This window comes from Chlamydomonas reinhardtii, chromosome 13, assembly GCF_000002595.2.
Source record: "Chlamydomonas reinhardtii strain CC-503 cw92 mt+ chromosome 13, whole genome shotgun sequence".
Classification (NCBI taxonomy): Eukaryota; Viridiplantae; Chlorophyta; class Chlorophyceae; order Chlamydomonadales; family Chlamydomonadaceae; genus Chlamydomonas; species Chlamydomonas reinhardtii.
This window is the reverse complement of record NC_057016.1, coordinates 1287695-1304227: the sequence shown is the minus strand read 5'-3', so window position 1 is coordinate 1304227 and position 16533 is coordinate 1287695. Positions and strand designations below refer to the sequence as shown.

At 64.9% G+C, this 16533-nt stretch overlaps 4 protein-coding genes across 4 annotated transcripts; 2 read left to right on the top strand and 2 right to left on the bottom strand.

Moving 5' to 3' along the window:
• Window positions 1-330: 330 nt before the first annotated feature.
• On the bottom strand, window positions 331-1621 carry CHLRE_13g571150v5 (uncharacterized protein). Its single transcript, XM_043069375.1, has 2 exons — window positions 1211-1621; window positions 331-790 (listed from the first exon to the last, which is right to left on the bottom strand). Exon 1 carries the CDS (start codon window positions 1483-1485, stop codon window positions 1225-1227), a length of 261 nt encoding a protein of 86 aa, XP_042917350.1. The 5' UTR covers window positions 1486-1621; the 3' UTR covers window positions 331-790; window positions 1211-1224.
• Window positions 1622-1721: 100 nt separating this feature from the next.
• CHLRE_13g571100v5 (uncharacterized protein) lies at window positions 1722-3257 on the top strand. Its single transcript, XM_001693677.2, has 2 exons — window positions 1722-1886; window positions 2173-3257. The coding sequence occupies exons 1-2, from the start codon at window positions 1848-1850 to the stop codon at window positions 2326-2328; spliced, it is 195 nt and encodes a 64-aa protein (XP_001693729.2). The 5' UTR covers window positions 1722-1847; the 3' UTR covers window positions 2329-3257.
• Window positions 3258-3311: 54 nt separating this feature from the next.
• CHLRE_13g571050v5 (uncharacterized protein) lies at window positions 3312-14667 on the top strand. The gene is made up of 7 exons (XM_043069374.1): window positions 3312-3388; window positions 3461-3501; window positions 3577-3738; window positions 4093-4239; window positions 4413-4602; window positions 4748-8970; window positions 9320-14667. The coding sequence occupies exons 1-7, from the start codon at window positions 3346-3348 to the stop codon at window positions 12980-12982; spliced, it is 8469 nt and encodes a 2822-aa protein (XP_042917349.1). The 5' UTR covers window positions 3312-3345; the 3' UTR covers window positions 12983-14667.
• A 162-nt stretch (window positions 14668-14829) lies between these two features.
• On the bottom strand, window positions 14830-16531 carry CHLRE_13g571000v5 (uncharacterized protein). The gene is made up of 3 exons (XM_043069373.1): window positions 16314-16531; window positions 16026-16154; window positions 14830-15746 (listed from the first exon to the last, which is right to left on the bottom strand). Exons 1-3 carry the CDS (start codon window positions 16487-16489, stop codon window positions 15653-15655), a joined length of 399 nt encoding a protein of 132 aa, XP_042917348.1. The 5' UTR covers window positions 16490-16531; the 3' UTR covers window positions 14830-15652.
• Window positions 16532-16533: the final 2 nt, after the last annotated feature.

Below are 16533 nucleotides of genomic sequence, written 5' to 3'. Positions count from 1 at the left end.
GTGTGGCGACCGATAAGACTGTAGGGGCAGCGTGACTCTGTGAGTGCGTGAGTCCCGCGCCCGCACACGTGTCCAGCGGCAGCATGGGTGTGATGGGACATGAGGCCGCGTGCGGCCCCACGCCCGCAGCCGCGAGGTTGGATACCCCCAGGGCGCCTGTGCCTGCACGTTGACCCCTAGACTCTGGAGTGCACCCCCTAGTGCGGCTAGTGCAACAATTAATCAGCCCCAGTACCCCACGGGATGTATTGATGTTCCTGCAACACATTCCCGCGGCGCCTTCCCATCGCCCCCCTTGCCGGCTGGGGATCAGTGACAAACCTATATTCTTCAGGCTCACATGGTACTTACAGCTGTGCGGTGCCCACACCGCGTCTCTATGACATTTACTGCTCCTGGTTCATGTTGTTAAACTGAGACTCTAGCGCCCTTCGAGCGTCATGCCATTCCTGCACCTGCACGGCCTGTGCCATACCTCGGGCACTTACACCCAAGCCCTGCCCTTCTCCCCAGTGCACATTACCTCCTCATTTGACAAGAGAGGTGCAGCCCCCTTCCAGGGAAAAGTGGGCCGAGCCCACACCACAATCCTTCAACTATAACACCCATCTCATGAGCTGCTGGCGCGCCCACTCCTCCGCTTGCATGAACTTGCCATGCTCCGTGCCGCATGCCGCCAACAAGTTTTGTCATAGGGAACCCCTGTTGTTGCTGCCATGTCGCCTGCTGCTGCCGCACTGTTGGTTGCGATGGCGCAGGGTCGCAGCTCCAAGGTGTATCCATGGCACGCCTGCAGCGGTGGTTGAGGGTCACGGAGCCAGCAACGCTTGTTTGGTGGCGTTAAGTTGTCGCATGCGGGGCCAGCGTGAGATGACACTCCAAGCGCAACAGCGTGCACACGCCATGTGAATGGGGGCAAGGGTTGCAAAATTGGCCTGGACGGCGCCCCATTTGGGGTCCCACTGGCGCCTCATACACGACGTAGCCGCCCTTGACACGGTCCGTTGGCCGACTGCCCCCACAGCTGCCAGGCCCCTCCCTCATGCCCCCGCCGCGGCTGACACCACAGCTTGTGTCATCAGAGCCCCATACCGTCGATGCCCCATACAGCGACCCACGGTCGCATGCGTTATGTGGCTGCCAGCTGTGGCCAGAGGGGCCATGCTGAATAGGTGCCTCCGATGCCTCGGCCCATACCCCGTCCGCCCACCTTGCATGGCTGCTCTACTTGTACTGGTTAGCAGCAAAAAGCTCCTTCCGGTCCTCAGGAATGGCATAGCCCTTGCGCTCATAGCGGGTGATGATGCGCTTCAGGGCCTCATCCTCCCAGTCCGCAGCCGCCTTAAACAGGTAGTATCCAGCAATCATGCCAGCGCCATGAATATATGGCCGCCGGAACCAGGCCTTCCCCTCCTGCACGTTCTTCAGGGTCCCGAAGCAGAAGCCAGCCAGCATTCCCCACTCGCCAGAGTACGCCCAGCCCATGGTGATTCTACGCGACGTCAAAGGGCTTGAAAGGGCGGAGGCGAGAGCGAGTTTGCAAGCGCGAGTCAACGCCTAAGGCGCGGGATTTAGCATATATATGTCTGCGTGCTACTATCGACTTGTGAGTAGCCGAGCGGTGGTCTTCTGCGTGCTCCGCGACTCCGCGAGGAAAAAACGATTGGCTCCATGCAGCAATTTAGAAGTTGCCAGTGTACCGCCTCGCGCTGACACAACTTTCTATGTTACATAGCAGAGTATTCACATCGCGAACAATCGACATACCCAACCAGACCTTTCTTGCGATGTCATCAACGCGGGGTATCGCGGTGTTTGGCGGGACCTGCATGCTTGCCGCCGGTATCATGTACTACGTTCATATAACGGAGAGCGAAACACGCTTCGTGAGTCCTCGGGAGGGCGGGGCGTCGATGGTTACTGCCGCGTTGGTGTCGACACCACACACGCGTGCCCGATACGGGAGGGACGCCAACGGGACGAGAGTGACACCGCTTTATCAGGCAGTGCCCCTGGAATGCTGTACATTGTATGCTTGTGTTCATTGTGTCGGGCGGGTTAGCCACTTGCAAGCCCTGCCGTTGGTACCCTGCCGTTTGGTACCCTGCCTTCTGTCCCACTGCCTGAACCACCCTGACCTGGTGTCATGGTGTCGCCTGGCATGCTCCGCAGAAAATGAAGCAAGGGCCGAAGCGCGATAGGGAGCGGTTGGAGGCGGCCACAAGCAAGTTATTTGAGCAAGCAATGTCGGATGAAATGTTTGAAAGGGGCGCCCAGGTGGACGCAGGCGTGGACGACGCCACGTTGCGGCCATCCAGCAGCCGATGAGCGGCCTCAGCAGCTGAAGCATTGTGCTATGACTAACGGGAATACAAGCTGACCTGGCGCGGACGAGCTTCATCTTGGGGAAAGACTCGGGGGTGAAAGGGAAGGGCACATGCGGTATTCATGAACCGTTGTGGAAGCGCACCGTGCCCGCGATTGCGGCACGGTGTAGTAGTAGCTAGCAATGCATTGCAGGACTTAATGTAGCGTTTGTCCATTCCGACAGCAAGCGCCGAACAGTCGCGCACATTGGGTAAGGGTAGCGGGCAGGCGTGATGGGGGATTACCGGCTTAGGGTTTCAGCCTTTCAGGTACCCGGTGTTACAAAGGCAAACAACAAGCAGTACTCGGTGTGTTTAGGCTTTCTATTTCGTGGTAGGGGCGATCATGTAGAACGGCGCAGCGCAGGCTGATGAGGCCCGCGCCGCCCGCATGCCGGGTGGCGTGCACATCTGAGAGGTGCTGGGGGATGATCTGTGGGTCGGTGGAGCACTGGGAGAGTGGCACCGTTAATATGGTTAATGCCTTGCAATCCGCTTGCTTGTTCGTGAGTATAACTTGTTATTCCTTCGCACCTTGCTCTTGTCAAGGAAGGGCGGGAGGCGCAGGCTACCGGCAACTTAGCACCGCAACAAAGTACGGCAGTGACCGTGTTGCGTGTTCAGCGTGAGCTGGAACAGGCTGGAAGGGTGGAAGGATAGCGCGACTCTGTCTTCCAGTGGGCTCTGACGTTGATTCGTGTACATGAGGAAGGAGCGAAGGAGGATAGAACGAGGACAGCCCCGGTACATATCGGGGGATTGCCCCTCCGCCGATGCACACGCTTGCAAGAGATGTCGAGCAGCGTCGCTCCGGCGCTCCGGCGAGGTACGTCTCATGAAATTTATAGTGACATGTAATAGTTGATTCAAAGGAAACAATGGCCATAATGGTCACTGCCGCGCGCGCGTAGCTGAGTTTAATGCGGAATAGCACCCGCGCGTAACGAACAGGCTATGCGCACGCGCTGGGCAGGCCTTCATGGCAGCGCCACATGATGATGTGGATGGCGAAGAGGACGAGGGTGCGCAAATTATCCTCGGTCAACCAAAGCCCGCAGCCCTCGCATCAAAGCCGTCCCCGCGCCTGCACGCAGATTATGCTGGAGTGCTGCCAGGAGTGCCAATTGTTTCAGGGGTAAGCGAGCGGTGTGGAAAGTGGTTCGCAAAAAACTTTCACTGACAGACAGCTTCTTCGCACGGTTTTGTGCAGACTATCTATCCCCCAGCATCGGAACCTCAGGAGGCTGTAATAAATGACCCCAAACTCTTCTGGTCGACGCTGCGTGAGCTTCACAAGTGGCTCGGCACTCATCCTTTGCGAGTGCCCACCGTCAGCGGCCAGGAGCTTGACCTCTACCTGCTATATAAGCAGGTCGGCGCGGGAGGACCGACTTTGTGTCGCCGGTCAAAAGAGGGTCCAGTTTTATTACAGTTAGCTAGGCGCTGCGCCCCGGCGCCGCGGTTGCGCCCCCGCTTGTAGAAGCCCGCGCCTGCGAATGCGTGGGAGGCGCAATGAAAGACGACGTCAAGAGGGGGAGTGTATGTGGTTGGCTTCAAAGCACAGCCTCCCGCCCAGCTTCAAGGCCGGGCACCAGAACGGGACTGGGTTTGCCCCCACGTTTGCCGCCGGCGTGCTAGCGTGTGAAACCAGACGCCGGTGCCGGGCGCCGGGGGCTTGGAGTCTTGACTCACAGGACGTATCGGTACTCTCCCGGCGTGCATACAGGTGTGCGAGTACGGCGGGGTGTTGCAGGTCATAAGCGAGAAGAAGTGGAGCGAGGTATGCGACCCATTCAACTTTTCCAAAAGCTTCACTTCCAAGTCGTGGACCATCCGGCGGCTATACTGTCAGCTGCTGTGGCACTACGAGCAGGTCAGGGACTCAGGATGGGGCCCGGGTGTGGGTTACGCGACGTCCGCAGGGTGGACTGGCCTGGCATGGCGGCATTTGTAATGCCATCCTTGCCTGGTTGGTGAGTAGGACGTCGGCGGCGCGCTGCGGATGTTGCGCCCTCCATTCAGCGTTGCGTGCATGGCCCTCTGCAGATCTACTGTCATGGGAACACCGGCCCACTGCTCCTACCGCCCTTCAACCAGCCCCAAGCGAGAGGGACCCAGCCGCAGCCCAAAGCAACGGGCGGCCGGGGGAAAGCTGGCGGCGGCGGCGGCGGGCGGGCCCGGGGCCGCGGCCGGGGCCGGGGCCGCGCCGCCACTTCTACGCCGCCCGCTTCTGGCGGTGGGTCTGCGTGAATGCTTTTGCCAACCCATCTAGTGCCCTGAAGTCACCAGGGGATGGGGTCCCTGCCTCCCAACCGCACAACGTACACACGGCACACTCCGTTCTTCCATGTGCTACTGACCACCACACACTTCATGCGCAGGGAGCGAGGGCCCCTCACCTGAGGATGCGGAGACGGACACGGACCCTGAGTCTTTGCCCACACGCGGGCGCGGACGGGGGCGGGGCCGGGGCCGAGGTCGTGGGCGCGGGCGGGGCCGCGGGCGCGGGGTCAAGCGGCAGCGCGAGGACGGCGATACCGCTGACGAGGGCGAGGGCGAGGCCGCTGCCGCGGCGGTGGGGCTGCTGGGTGACGTGGACAACGCGGCGCTAGAGGACGAGACGGACTGGTTGGTCCAGCAGCAGCACCTGCTGCCAGCGAACGGCGCCGTCAACGAGCAGGACCAGGCCTCGGCGGCCTACGGCCTGCTGACAGCCCAGGCGCTCGGCCTCGGCGCAGGCAGCGGCAGTGGGGGCGCTGGTGCAGGCGGCGGCGCTGGTGGCGGTGCTAACGGGCTTACAGGAGGGGCTGGAGGCGCCGTTGCGGCCGGAGGCTGGCCAGGGCTCGGGCAAGGGCTGGGTTCAGGGCATCTCTCGGCGCCGGCGCTGTTCGCATCAAATGGCGGTGGCCAGCTTGGGGGCTTGGCGCGGCCTGCGGGAGCGCCAGCGGCGGTGGTGGCAGCGTCATCAGAAGAGGCTGGGTCAAGTCAGCAGGCAGGGCAGCGGCCTCCTGCGGCGGCGGTGATCGGGGCCGCAGGCAACGGCAACGTCACGGTCATTGCCGACCTTGGCGATGGCCGGAGGCGACGAATGGTGGCCGTGCGAGTGAACCCGGGTGAGGCACCGGGCCTGCAGCCGCCGGAGGCGGGTGCGGCGCAGTTGGTGCAGCCGGTGCCAGCGGGAGGGGCGCCTCAGCCGGGCATGGGCTTGGAGGGTGGCGCACTCCAGCGAACATTATCGCAGATGCGGCTCGCACAGCCGCAGCTGCCGCCTGCTCAGCAGCTGCTGCAGCCACAGTCACGACAGGCGGCCGTACCTCCTGCGCTGAACCAACCCGGTTCATCGGCATGGCGTGCCGCGGGGTTACCACCACAAGAGCAGGACGAGCAGCCGCAGCAGCAACAGCAGCAGCAGCAGCCGCAGATGGTGCAGCGCAGGCTCCCGTCGCAGCAAGGACAGCAAGCGACTGTGCCAGAATTGGGGGCGGCGCGGCTAGGTGACCCGCCTGCCCCTTTGGAGAACCCGCTTGGGGAGCTATTGGAGCGCGGGCGCTCCGCTCGGTCGCTCTTCTCCGCACAGCCGGGTCAGCTGGGACCGGTAAGCAGCGCTCTGCTGCAGCCGCAGCTGCTGCAGCTCCTGCTGCAACAACAGCAGGAGCAGGCGCTGGGGCAGGCGCAGGGGCGGCATCAGGCGCGGCAGGCGCAGCAGCAGCCACACGGGCAGCAGACGCAGCGACAAGGGTGGATGGAGCAGGGGCCGCAGGGGCCGGCTGCCAACAGTGGGCAAGTGCGTGTGAACGTGCTCGGGCAGCCATTGCCCCTATTCCACGTCAACATGGGGCCGGCTGCGCCGAATGCAGCCTGTGAGCAGGCGCAGCAGCCTCCGGGCGCGGCCATGGGCCTCGCGCCTACCCCACCGCAGGCAGGCGGCGACGGCGCTGAGGTCCCATTTCTAGACAGCGATGGAGGAGATGGTGGAAGCCCTGGGTACGGCGCGATGCCGTCGCCCGTGATGGATGGTGTGAGGAATGGTGACGCGCCCGCTGGGCCAGGGCCAGGGCCGGGCCCCGCACAGCGAGGGACTGGCGCCACCCAGGCGCCGGGCACGGCCAATGCGCTGGCACCTACACCGCAGGCCCGCGTGCCACCACTAGCTCTGCGGCAGCAGCAGGGCCAGCAGTTATCAGGGGCCCCTGCGCAGGCACCCTCACAACCAACGGACAGGAACAGTGCGTTGCGGCCTCTAGCGGGGCCGCTGCAGGCAGCACCTGCAAGGCAGCCGCCGCCGCCGTTGCCGCCGCCAGCGCGGCCGCAGCAAGTACAGCAACAGGCGGTGCAGCAGGCGGCGCAGCAGGCGGCACAGAGGCCAAAGCCGCCAGCGCTGCCAATGGGTTCAGTACCGCCACCCTCAGCCCGAGCCTCGCAGCAACCACAGCCCCAACCCCAGCGGCCTCAACAGCTACGGCCGCCGCAGCAGCCGACGGGGCCCGGGCGGCCCTCGCCAGGGCACAGGCAGCCACCCCAAGCACCAACGCCCGCACAGGTTCAGGCGCTGCAGGCGCTGCAGGCAATACGTGCACAAGCGCCCGCCGCGATGCTTGCAGCAGGGAGCTCTCCTGTCCAGAGCCCTGTGGGTCGGGGTCCAGCAGCTCCGGCTACCGCTGCGGTGCCTGCAGCAGCGGCCGTTGCCTCTGTGGCCGCTGCCCATGCATCCCCGGTGGCTCTTGCCCCGGCCCCGGCTCGTGCCGCACAGGCGCCGTTGGGTGCCGCCCCCGCATCCACGCCCACTGCAGCCCGAGCCGCTGGAGGGGCGGCCTCCTCGGCCCTCGTACTCGCCCGTGTAGCCCCGCAGGGGTACCAGCTGCCGCCGCCAGTGCCACAGCTACTGCCGCCGCCCTTCCCCTACCCTCCGGCCCTGGTCGCAATGGAGGAGGGCCTAGCATCGTCAGAAGATGACGATGACGGCGCCCACGCGGACGAGAGCTATCGCAGCCAGCGGCCACCAGAGCCGGGCGATGTGTTCACAGGCACCGTGTCGTCGCTTTTCGACACCGGCTGCTTCGTGACCATCCGCTTGCACGGCCGCGTCTTCCGGGGCATGCTGTACAACACGCCCTGGGCACATGAGCGGGCGGAGCGGCAGGCGGAGCGGCGCCGCCGCCGCCGCCAGCAGGGGCAGCAGGAGCAACAGGAGCCGGGGCAGCAGCAGCAGCAGGTGCCGAGGGCTGTGGGCGATGTGGCTGTGGCTAGGCCGCAGCAGGGGCAGCCGCAGCCGCAGGGCGGCGCGATGCCAGCGCGCGCTCTGCAGCACCCGGACCAGTTAGCACCTGAGCAGCGCCAGCAGCGCCAGCAGCCCATCCCGCACCTGCAGCAGCAGCGGCAGCAGCAGCAGGAGCAGCACCAGGATTCGCTGTCGTGTGCACAGGGGCAGGCGCAGCCGCAGCAGCAGCAGGAGGGGGAGGTGGAGGACTGGCAGCAGCACGTCGGTTGGCAGGGCGTTGAGGACGCGCCCGAGGGCGGTCCGGACCAGCAGCCTTACGGCTCAGACGCTGGCGGGATGGACGCCGACGGCGCCGGAGGGCAGGAGCGGCGGTTGGACATAGGCGGGTCTCGAACAGCCAGCGTCGGGGATCGGTTGGAGACAGAGGCGGAGGCCCCTGGAGTGCCTGGCAACGGGCGCACAGCCGACACTGCTAGCGACGCCCCGCAGGCCGGCGATGCAGCGGGCGGTGCCGGAGGCAACCTGCTAGGCACCGGTACCGCCGGCAACCTGCATGCTGGGGAGCCACTGGGGCCAGCCGCGACGCCGCTGTCGGCGCCACAGGACCCCCGTCCAAGGCCATTCTCGCAGCAGCTGCAGCCCCTACAGGTGCCGGTACAGGCGCCGCTGCCGCTGCCGCAGCTGCAGCCGCAGCAAGCGTTGTATGGCGTGGCTGGGTCGGCGTTGCGGCCGGCCGGGGGCGCGACGCAGCCCGAGGACGATAGCGGGCAGCCACCCCCCGCGAAGCGACAGCAGCTGATGCACAGTCAGCCGGCCGCGCTGGAGCAGGCCGGTGGCAGCACTCCAGCTGCTGCCATGGCGGACGCCGGGGCCTTGGGAGCAGCTGCAAGCAGCCCGGCGGCAGCGCTTCCAAACGGGCCGGTGTCGGGGTTGCCAAACGGGGTAACGTTGGGGCTTCCCAACGGGCCGGGGCCGAGGCTCCCTACCAGGCGGGGGCCCCGGCTGATAGTCGTGGCCCCCGCTGGCCCCGTCCGACCGCGCAGGCCGCCGCCTGCTGCGCAGCATGACCCGCAGGGCAGGGATACCGGCAACCGGGCTGCAGCTGCCACCCCGCCGCCGCCAGCAGGCGCGCCAGCTACCGGCGGCACCTCCGGGGACCTCGCGACAGCTGATGCCGGTGCCGACATACCTGACATGGCCGCAAGAGTGGGCGGTGCCCACCGGCCGTCATGGGTGGCGAACCGGCGGCAACCAGCGGTATGGCCACAGCCGGCGGCGCCGCGCGTGCAGCCTGCCCGCGGCGCATTTATCTTCTTCTTCGCGGATAAGCAGGATGGCGTGCAGGCAGCGCACCCGGGCGTGGACGCCATGGAGCTCAACCGCAGGGTAGGTGGCTTGGCGCGTCACCGGGGACGGGACGGGGCGGGACACGCAGCCGACGATTTGAGGGCTGCGTGAGAATGACCAGGCGTGTGTTGAAGCCTGGGTACCGCAGCGCTCAAACGCGCAGCCGCCGCAAAACCTGCGCGCCTGGGTACGTGGTGCCATCAGGCTGCCCTACGCATTGTGCCCCTGTATGCATGCACCAACATGCCTGGACTTCAAAACACACACACACATACACACACACACACACACACACACACACACACACACACACACACACACACGCACGCGCGCGCGCTACCATAGTCCGCGCATTTTCGTAACCCCATGCCTGTCACGTTCCCGGCAGGTGGGCATGCTGTGGATGCAAGCCGGGCCGGCAGAGAAGCAGCGGTATGGGCACCTGGCGGAGGAGGACCGCCGCCGCTATGAGCGCGAGGCAGCAGAGGCGGGGGCCTCCGGCGTCACCACGGCGCCGTCGGGGTCGGGCGATGAGCTGCTGCCGCGCGGTGACACGGCTGCAGCCGCCGCAGCAGGGGCCGCAACAGGAGCAGCGGCAGAAGGCGCATCGGCTGCAGCCGCTGCGGCGGCGCTGGTGGTTGTGGATAGAGCCCAGTCGGCAGGGCCAGGTGCAGCAGGAGGGCCGCCGGGAGGTGGTGCCGCGGGCGCAGCCGCACCGGGGGCTGTCGCAAGGGGGCCTGCTGCAGCAGGCATTGGAGCTGGGGCGGCCAGCGGGCTTGGCGGATCCGAGGAAGCAGGCCTAGGCCGCAGTGCAGCCCCGGCTGAGGCAAATGCGGGTGCGGCTGCTGGGCAGGGCTCGGGGAGGGCTTTACCGATGCGCGAGGATGCTGCGCCCGGAGGCAGTGCCGCGTTGCTGCCGCCGGCACGGCCGCAGCGCCCGCCCTTGCCTTTGCCGCCAGCGCAACAGCAGCAAATAGATCAGCAGCAACAACGGCAGCGCACCGCTCCGCCGCCGGCTCTGCCACTGCAGACACGGCGTGGTGCTCCACCTGTGGGCCCGGCCGCTGTTGCACGGCCAACACCGGTGTCAGGAGCCCAGCCCTCTGCGCGGCTGCCGGCAGCACCCGAGTCTTCGTCATGGATTATGGCTTCGGCGGCAACAGCGGCTGCAGCAACTGCAGCGGCGCTAGCAGCAGAGGTGGCTGCGGCAGCTGGCGGGGCGGGGTTTGGAGGCTCCAACCTGCCGCTGCCGCCCGGCGGCTCAGCTGTGCAGCCCACAAGCTCTGGTGACGCCGGCGACGCCGCAGCGCAGGCCGAGCACGCGCCCAGCACGCCCTCAACGGAGGTCATTGGCGAGGGGCCGGGCGGCACGGGAGGCGACGGGCCAGAGCAGGACGACCCGTCGCCGCCCAACGGTCTCAACGGTCCTACCGGGTCAGCACTGCAGCAGCCACAGCAGCCGCGGCTGCCTCAGCTGCTGCAGCCGGCATCTGCGGTCCAGTTGTTCATGGCTGGGGGCAGCGGCGCCACCAGTGCAGCGGCCGGTGCTGGTGCTGGTGCTGATGCTGATGCTGCTGGCGCGGACGAGGAGCCTCGTGCCGGGTCGCCGGGACTCCCATCGCCAGGCCAGCAACTGGTGCTGCCGCCCGCGCTGCCGCCTACACGCGTATCGCAGCAGATGCGGCGCCAGCTGCACCAACACATCCAGCAGCAGCACGACCAGCAGCTTCAACCGCAACCGCAACTGCAACGACAACCGCCGGCGGCTGCGTCGCAGCATGATGGTGGCGAACGCGCTACGGCGGTGGCGCCGGCGGTGGCGAGGCAAGCCGGTGGTCCGCCGGAGGGCCCCACAGTGGTGCTGGCACCTGAGCAGCCGCAAGGCGCCCCGTCAACACAACTGGACGCCCAGCAGCAACCACGAGGCCAGCCGCAGCGCATAGGGCAGCAAGGGCAGCTGCAGCAGGGGCAGCCGCAGCCGCCATCGCAGCTGCAGCAGGGGCAGGCCACGGCGTCGGGCGCTGCTGGGCCCGGCACTGCACAGCCAGTCCCGGAAGGCATGGCTGCGGCGGCGGGCGGTGCTTGGACCCAACCGCCGCACTTGCTGCAGGCGACACAGCAGCAACAACAGCAGCAACAACAGCAGCAACAACAACAGCAGCCCATGGGTGCTCCGGACCTGCGCCATGATGCCCGCATGCCACCCACGCGAGGCCTGTCGAGGCAGAACGTCATGCGGCCAGGGCAGCCTGGTCAGCAGCAGCAGCAGCCGCCACAGCAGCAACAGCAGCAGCAGCCGCGACAGCAGCAGTGGCAGTCGCAATATACGCAACGGCAACAGGACCCTGCCCCTGCACCACCCCAAGGAAGGCTGCCATCTTCTCTGTCACAGCATCTTCACCCGCAACAGCAGCAGCCGCACGCTGTTGCGCCTTCGGGGCACAGCTCCCAGTACGGCCTCCGCCCGAAGCAGCAGCAACTCCAACATCAACACCAGCAGCAACACCAACATCAACAGCAGCTGCGAGCCGAAGTGGCGGACCTGACTGCGGGAGCCACCCCTGACGTGCATGCTTCACAGCCAGCCCCGGCCCCGCTCAACCAGCAGCCGCAACAACAACAGCAGCCGCAACAGCTGCAGCAGCAACAACAACAGCCGCAGTCGCAACAACAGCCGCAGCAGCAGCAGTACCAGCAACATCAACAGCCACAGTCGCAACAACAGCCGCAGCAGCAGCAATACCAGCAGCAGCAGCAGTACCAGCAGCAGCAGCAGCAGCAGCAGCAGCGGTATGGTGGGGCTGCAGGCCGACACGTGTCGCAGCCCGAGCACCAGGCGGCTGGCTACGGCGACGGCGATGGTGACGGCGCGGCACCAGGCACTACTGGCGACGGCGACGGCGGCTTTGGGCAAGGAGGCGGTGATGGCGTGCTGCAGCCGCCACAGCTGGAACAAGGACAGCAGGAGGAAGAGTACGAGCAGCAACAGTACGAGGAGCAACAGGAGCAGCAGTACGAGCCGTACAATGCGGAGCAGCAGCAGCAACTGTACGAAGATCAGCAGCAGCAGCAGCAAGGACAGCATGATGAGGAGGAAGGGGAGCAGCAGTACGACGACCAAGCACTCATGTACGACCAGCAGTACCAGCACGCACACAACCAGGCGTACGACCAGCAGCAGTACGAACTGCAGCAACAACTGCTGTACGAACAGCAGCGGCGGCAGCAACACCAGCAGCAGCAGTACCAGGCGGAGGGCGGCGAAGCCGGTGATATGCAGTACGACGAGCACCTGCAGCAGCACGATGGCCAGCAGTACTATCCCAACCACCACGGCTACGGAGCGTACGGGCACGAGGATCCGGAGGCAGCGGCTGGGGGCCACGTGGCGGCGGCGCCGTACTACGATGGCAACGATGTCGACGCTGACGGTTACGTGCAGGCGGGCGGTTACGGCGGCGGTGCCGAAGACGGCGGCGCTGGCGCCGGTGAGTACGACAACGGCGACGGCGGCCATGGCATGTACGGCAGCGTGCCGTATCATGGCGAGCACATGGAGGTGGACGGCGGCACCCACGATGGCGCGCACCCGTACGGCGACGATTGCGGAGATGGAGGCGTGCAGTATACGTCTGGCGTTGACACGGAGGAGCCCGCAGCGGCAGCGGCCGGCGGTGCCGCCGCTACTGGCGGAGCCGCACCCGGCGCCGTGGCTGCTGCCGCTGGTACTGCTGACGGCGGCGGGCCGCAGACGCCCGGCGCCATCTACTGTTACGTGGAGCAGAACGGCCAGATGGTGCGTCAGGCGCTGCAGATCGATGCGGCGATGATGCGCCAGCTCAAGGAGATGGCGGCGCGGCAGGGCGGTCCGGTCACTTTGGAGCTGCCGCTGGCGGCCCTGGCGGGTGGGCAGCTGGCGGCGGGCGGAGGCGGAAGTGGAGGTGCGGGCGCGGGCGGGCCAGAGGCGGCGGCGGGACTGGAGGCCCATGGGGCTCAGCAGCTGCATGCTGGTCAGGGCGGCGTTGCGGGCGGTGGTGAACTGCATGGGTAGGGTTGTGAGACTTGAAGACAAACTGGCACCTTGGGCATGCATGAGGGATAAGGGTCGGCGCAGTCCATGTGAATTCGGCAGCGTGTGCAGGCTGGTGTGTGTAAGCGGCGTGTACTGCGCGTGCCGCATGTTGTCGTGCGGCGCGACGTGGCTTACTACATGGTGCGGCGGGTGCAGCGTGTGCGCGTTGCGATGCATGACGAGCAAGGGGTCTGCGCACCGTTCTCAAGCGTTGAACGCAGCCGGACGCACTAGACTGCACAACTACTGGCAGGCACACCTGCTCAAGAGAGGCAATGTACCTATGCCTCAGATGGGTTGCAAGGTCCGTATTGCCAACGGGCATATGAGATCTGTTGTTGAGGCGGCAGAATCGCTCTGCTGGGCTGACGGCTACTTGTGCCCGAACGGCTGTGTGCACTGGCTGTGATCGGGGCTGTCAGGCTCAAGCGGCGAGCGTGCCTGCTTCATGTCTGCTGCAAAAGAGATAAGTTCAGGTCGGGATGGTGGTCGCAGAAGTATGCATCTGCATGGGCTAAGTAGTTCATGGGGGTCGTGCCTGGGGCATTCATTGAGAGACGGGCTTGGATGGGGTCTGCTATTCGCCATCCTAGCTAGGTAGGTAGTAAGGCACGCGGCGTGACACGTGGCGGGCGCCCCTAGGGCGGTTTCTTGTGTGGTGGGGCAGTGCATGCGGCAGCAATGTGGACTGATTGCGTGCATGGTATTGGCCCTACCGGGTGTGCATGTTCCTTCAAAGAAACAATCTAAACGAAAGCGGCAACATCAAGCTGCGCCTGACAATATGGTACCCTCCGCCGGATAGTACAAGAGATTGTGATGAGTTGCATTACTAGCAAGTTATAGCGCTTAGGGGGGGCCGTTGCAATGCAGTTGTGCACCGCGCGGCTCGATGTTCACGTGTGAACGTCCAAGAATAAAAGGTACTGTATCAGGAAGGTTGGAGCAGAGCGCGGCTGGCTGTCCGGCAGCACGTGTGTGCTTCCAGGCGTGCTCCAGCATTGATGCAAGCTGCGCAGTTCTTCATTTGGGATTGCGAGTATAACTTTGATTTGATGCGAGGAGCACAATGGCGGCTTGGTGGCTTGCGCTGAGAAGTGTGGAAGATGTCGGCGATTTCCCCTACGCAATGGTTTACGACGGCACGTGAAGCGGGCAGCAGCACCCAGGCAGGTCATGGGCCGCCTGGCGAGATCTCGGAGTGCGGGGTACGACACAGCTGGCTTCCCCGCTTGAAAGGCGTCCGTATGGCTGGTGGCATGGAGGTGGAGGCAGGTCAGACCGCACAGCAACGTGACCTCTGCCTTGGCTGTGCGTGTGTGCACAACTTTGTCAAGTTTAACAAGGCCGCGGTCACAACTTGGGTTGCCTGTCATGCCGGCGTTGCTGCAGTCACTCTTGGCAAAAGCTGGATGGTCGGATGCTGGATGGTCCGCTGGCTGGAGTGCTGTACGGTGCTCGGCCAGGTCGATGCATCAGCCCCTGCCTCGCCCACCGGGGAACATACGGCACACTGCCACGCTATCCCACTTTCGTAGGCCCCGTGCGCATGTGTGTGTATGTGTGTGCATTCCTGATACCTGCAACTAGACTAACCGACCACAGACCTGCACGAGGCAAAAGTCATGTCCGCGCACACAGCGGGTGTAGTCTCACGCCAGTAGTCATGGTGCCACCAGCGATCCCAGCGCTCCCCAGCTCCCACCACAGCGGCACAGCCTGTTAGCTGTCGGCCCGTCGACGGCCTCCGCTGTAGGAGAACCCGGGAGTGGAGCTGAGCTGAGCAAGGATTGGGCCGTTGAGGCGCCGCTGGAATGGAGTCTGACAGCCAAGGGCATTTACAATCCAGAATGGCCGGAAGGCTCGCGGGCGGGAACAGGAGGGCATGGTCAATCAGGGGGGCCCCTGTGGTCATTATAAGAATCCGTTCAAAGCAGAGATACTGAGAGGTAGAATGCCGAACGATAGACAACAGCGAATACTTGACGCTTCGTACGGTCTCCATGCTAACCCTGCTCAGCCCTCATCTCGCTCCGCTTCACTGCGCTCTAACCGGGCTAACCAGTAGTTCCCACCTCGGCATGCACTCCAAGCGGCCTATGTATGCGCTTTAAGCCACGCACTGTGCATTCCATGCGCTGCCTCTGCGTCTGCGCCGCAACGCACGTCACGCACCACTCATGCACACTCACTGCCACCAAAGCCCCTCCTCAGAGGGCGTGCACACGCCCCGCCGCATCACACCCACGCCTCCGGCCCGGTTCGCAAATTCACGGGCACGGGGCACCACAGGAACCTCAACACCTCATTCATTCTCGCACTTCCATTCTTTGCCAGTCTTTGCAAGCCCTGAGACCTATCCTGCAGTGCACACTCGACTGCACCTGTTCCCATGCATTACCGGTACTATTGCCACGGTCCACCGGCCCTTACCCGCCCAGCCCCACTCCAAGCGGCCTCACATGCTCCCGGCGCCGGCTCTGGCCCCCAGTGCAGGCTCTGCCTCTGTGCTGTCGAGATGCAGCCAGCTGCACTACTTGCCACCGCCTCCAGGCAATCACAAAGCAGCATGATAAAACCCGCTGTCCAGGCCTGTGTAGGCGCATCACCTCAGCCCGCTGCCGCTTGAGCCTCTTGGGCTCCTGGTTCCTAGCTCCACACGTTGTCCTCGCGCACCGCGGCCACGAGCTCCTTCACGAGGGCCGGGCTGGCCTCCTTGAGCCCGAGGCATAACGTGATCGGCCTGCAGTCGACGTGATCAGCGAGTCGTAGATCAAAGCAGGACAATCTGAGCCTCCATCTGAGCTTTAGATGCATCACTTCTTACTATTTGCATTCGTAATAAAATGCCATGGCCGTGCTCTCTGCCCGGCCACGCACCGCGCTGCCCAAGGTTTAGGCACTCACCCAATCCCACAAACAGTCACACGCGCTGTCAACCGACCCGTTGCCATCGCCTCGCCCCCAAACGACCAACGCCTGCACCTGCGGCCAGCAGCCCTGCCTGCAGCCCACTGCTCACTTGTTGTGTCCTGCCGCGCCGATCACCTCCACCAGCTGCCGCGACGCAAGCTCGAGCCCCGGGTCCTCGCGCTTGCCCAGTACGACGGATGTGGTGAACGTGGTCCGGCCGTCAAACGTGGAGTCTTGCCTGCGTGCGTGCGTGCGTGCGTACAGGACAAACACACACTCGGTAACGGAAACTTAAGAGGGAGGTCTTGGGGGTGACCAGGGCTGAGGGCAGGGCTGCTTGGTTGCGCAGGGGTGTGCGGAGCCTTCCCCCTATCATGCGTGCCCACACCCGGCTTACCGCGCCGAGATGACTGTGCCGACTGTCCCAATTTGCGTAATTATGAGGAACAGATGGTCCAGGTACAGGTTCCATATAAAATTGGTGACGACGCCGTTGATGGAGCGCGCGAAGATGCGGTTGCGCACCGGAAAGCCCGGAGGCGAATGCGCAGCAATAGCTGCCTCTACTTCCATAGCTATGCTATGCTCGGTATAGCGATCGGCGGCGCCAAGAGAAT

Bases quoted from the DNA above. Each gene is read 5' to 3' on its own strand.
- CHLRE_13g571150v5 (XM_043069375.1), bottom strand. From the start codon at position 1,485: ATGGGCTGGGCGTACTCTGGCGAGTGGGGAATGCTGGCTGGCTTCTGC.
- CHLRE_13g571100v5 (XM_001693677.2), top strand. From the start codon at position 1,848: ATGTACTACGTTCATATAACGGAGAGCGAAACACGCTTC. The intron at 1,887-2,172 runs GTGAGTCCTCGG...CATGCTCCGCAG, and splicing joins CGGAGAGCGAAACACGCTTC to AAAATGAAGCAAGGGCCGAA.
- CHLRE_13g571050v5 (XM_043069374.1), top strand. From the start codon at position 3,346: ATGGCAGCGCCACATGATGATGTGGATGGCGAAGAGGACGAGG. The intron at 3,389-3,460 runs GTGCGCAAATTA...GCCTGCACGCAG, and splicing joins GGATGGCGAAGAGGACGAGG to ATTATGCTGGAGTGCTGCCA. The intron at 4,240-4,412 runs GTCAGGGACTCA...GGCCCTCTGCAG, and splicing joins TGCTGTGGCACTACGAGCAG to ATCTACTGTCATGGGAACAC.
- CHLRE_13g571000v5 (XM_043069373.1), bottom strand. From the start codon at position 16,489: ATGGAAGTAGAGGCAGCTATTGCTGCGCATTCGCCTCCGGGCTTTCCG. The intron at 16,155-16,313 runs GTAAGCCGGGTG...GCACGCACGCAG, and splicing joins GGCACAGTCATCTCGGCGCG to GCAAGACTCCACGTTTGACG. The intron at 15,747-16,025 runs GTGAGCAGTGGG...CGTCGACTGCAG, and splicing joins GGCGCGGCAGGACACAACAA to GCCGATCACGTTATGCCTCG.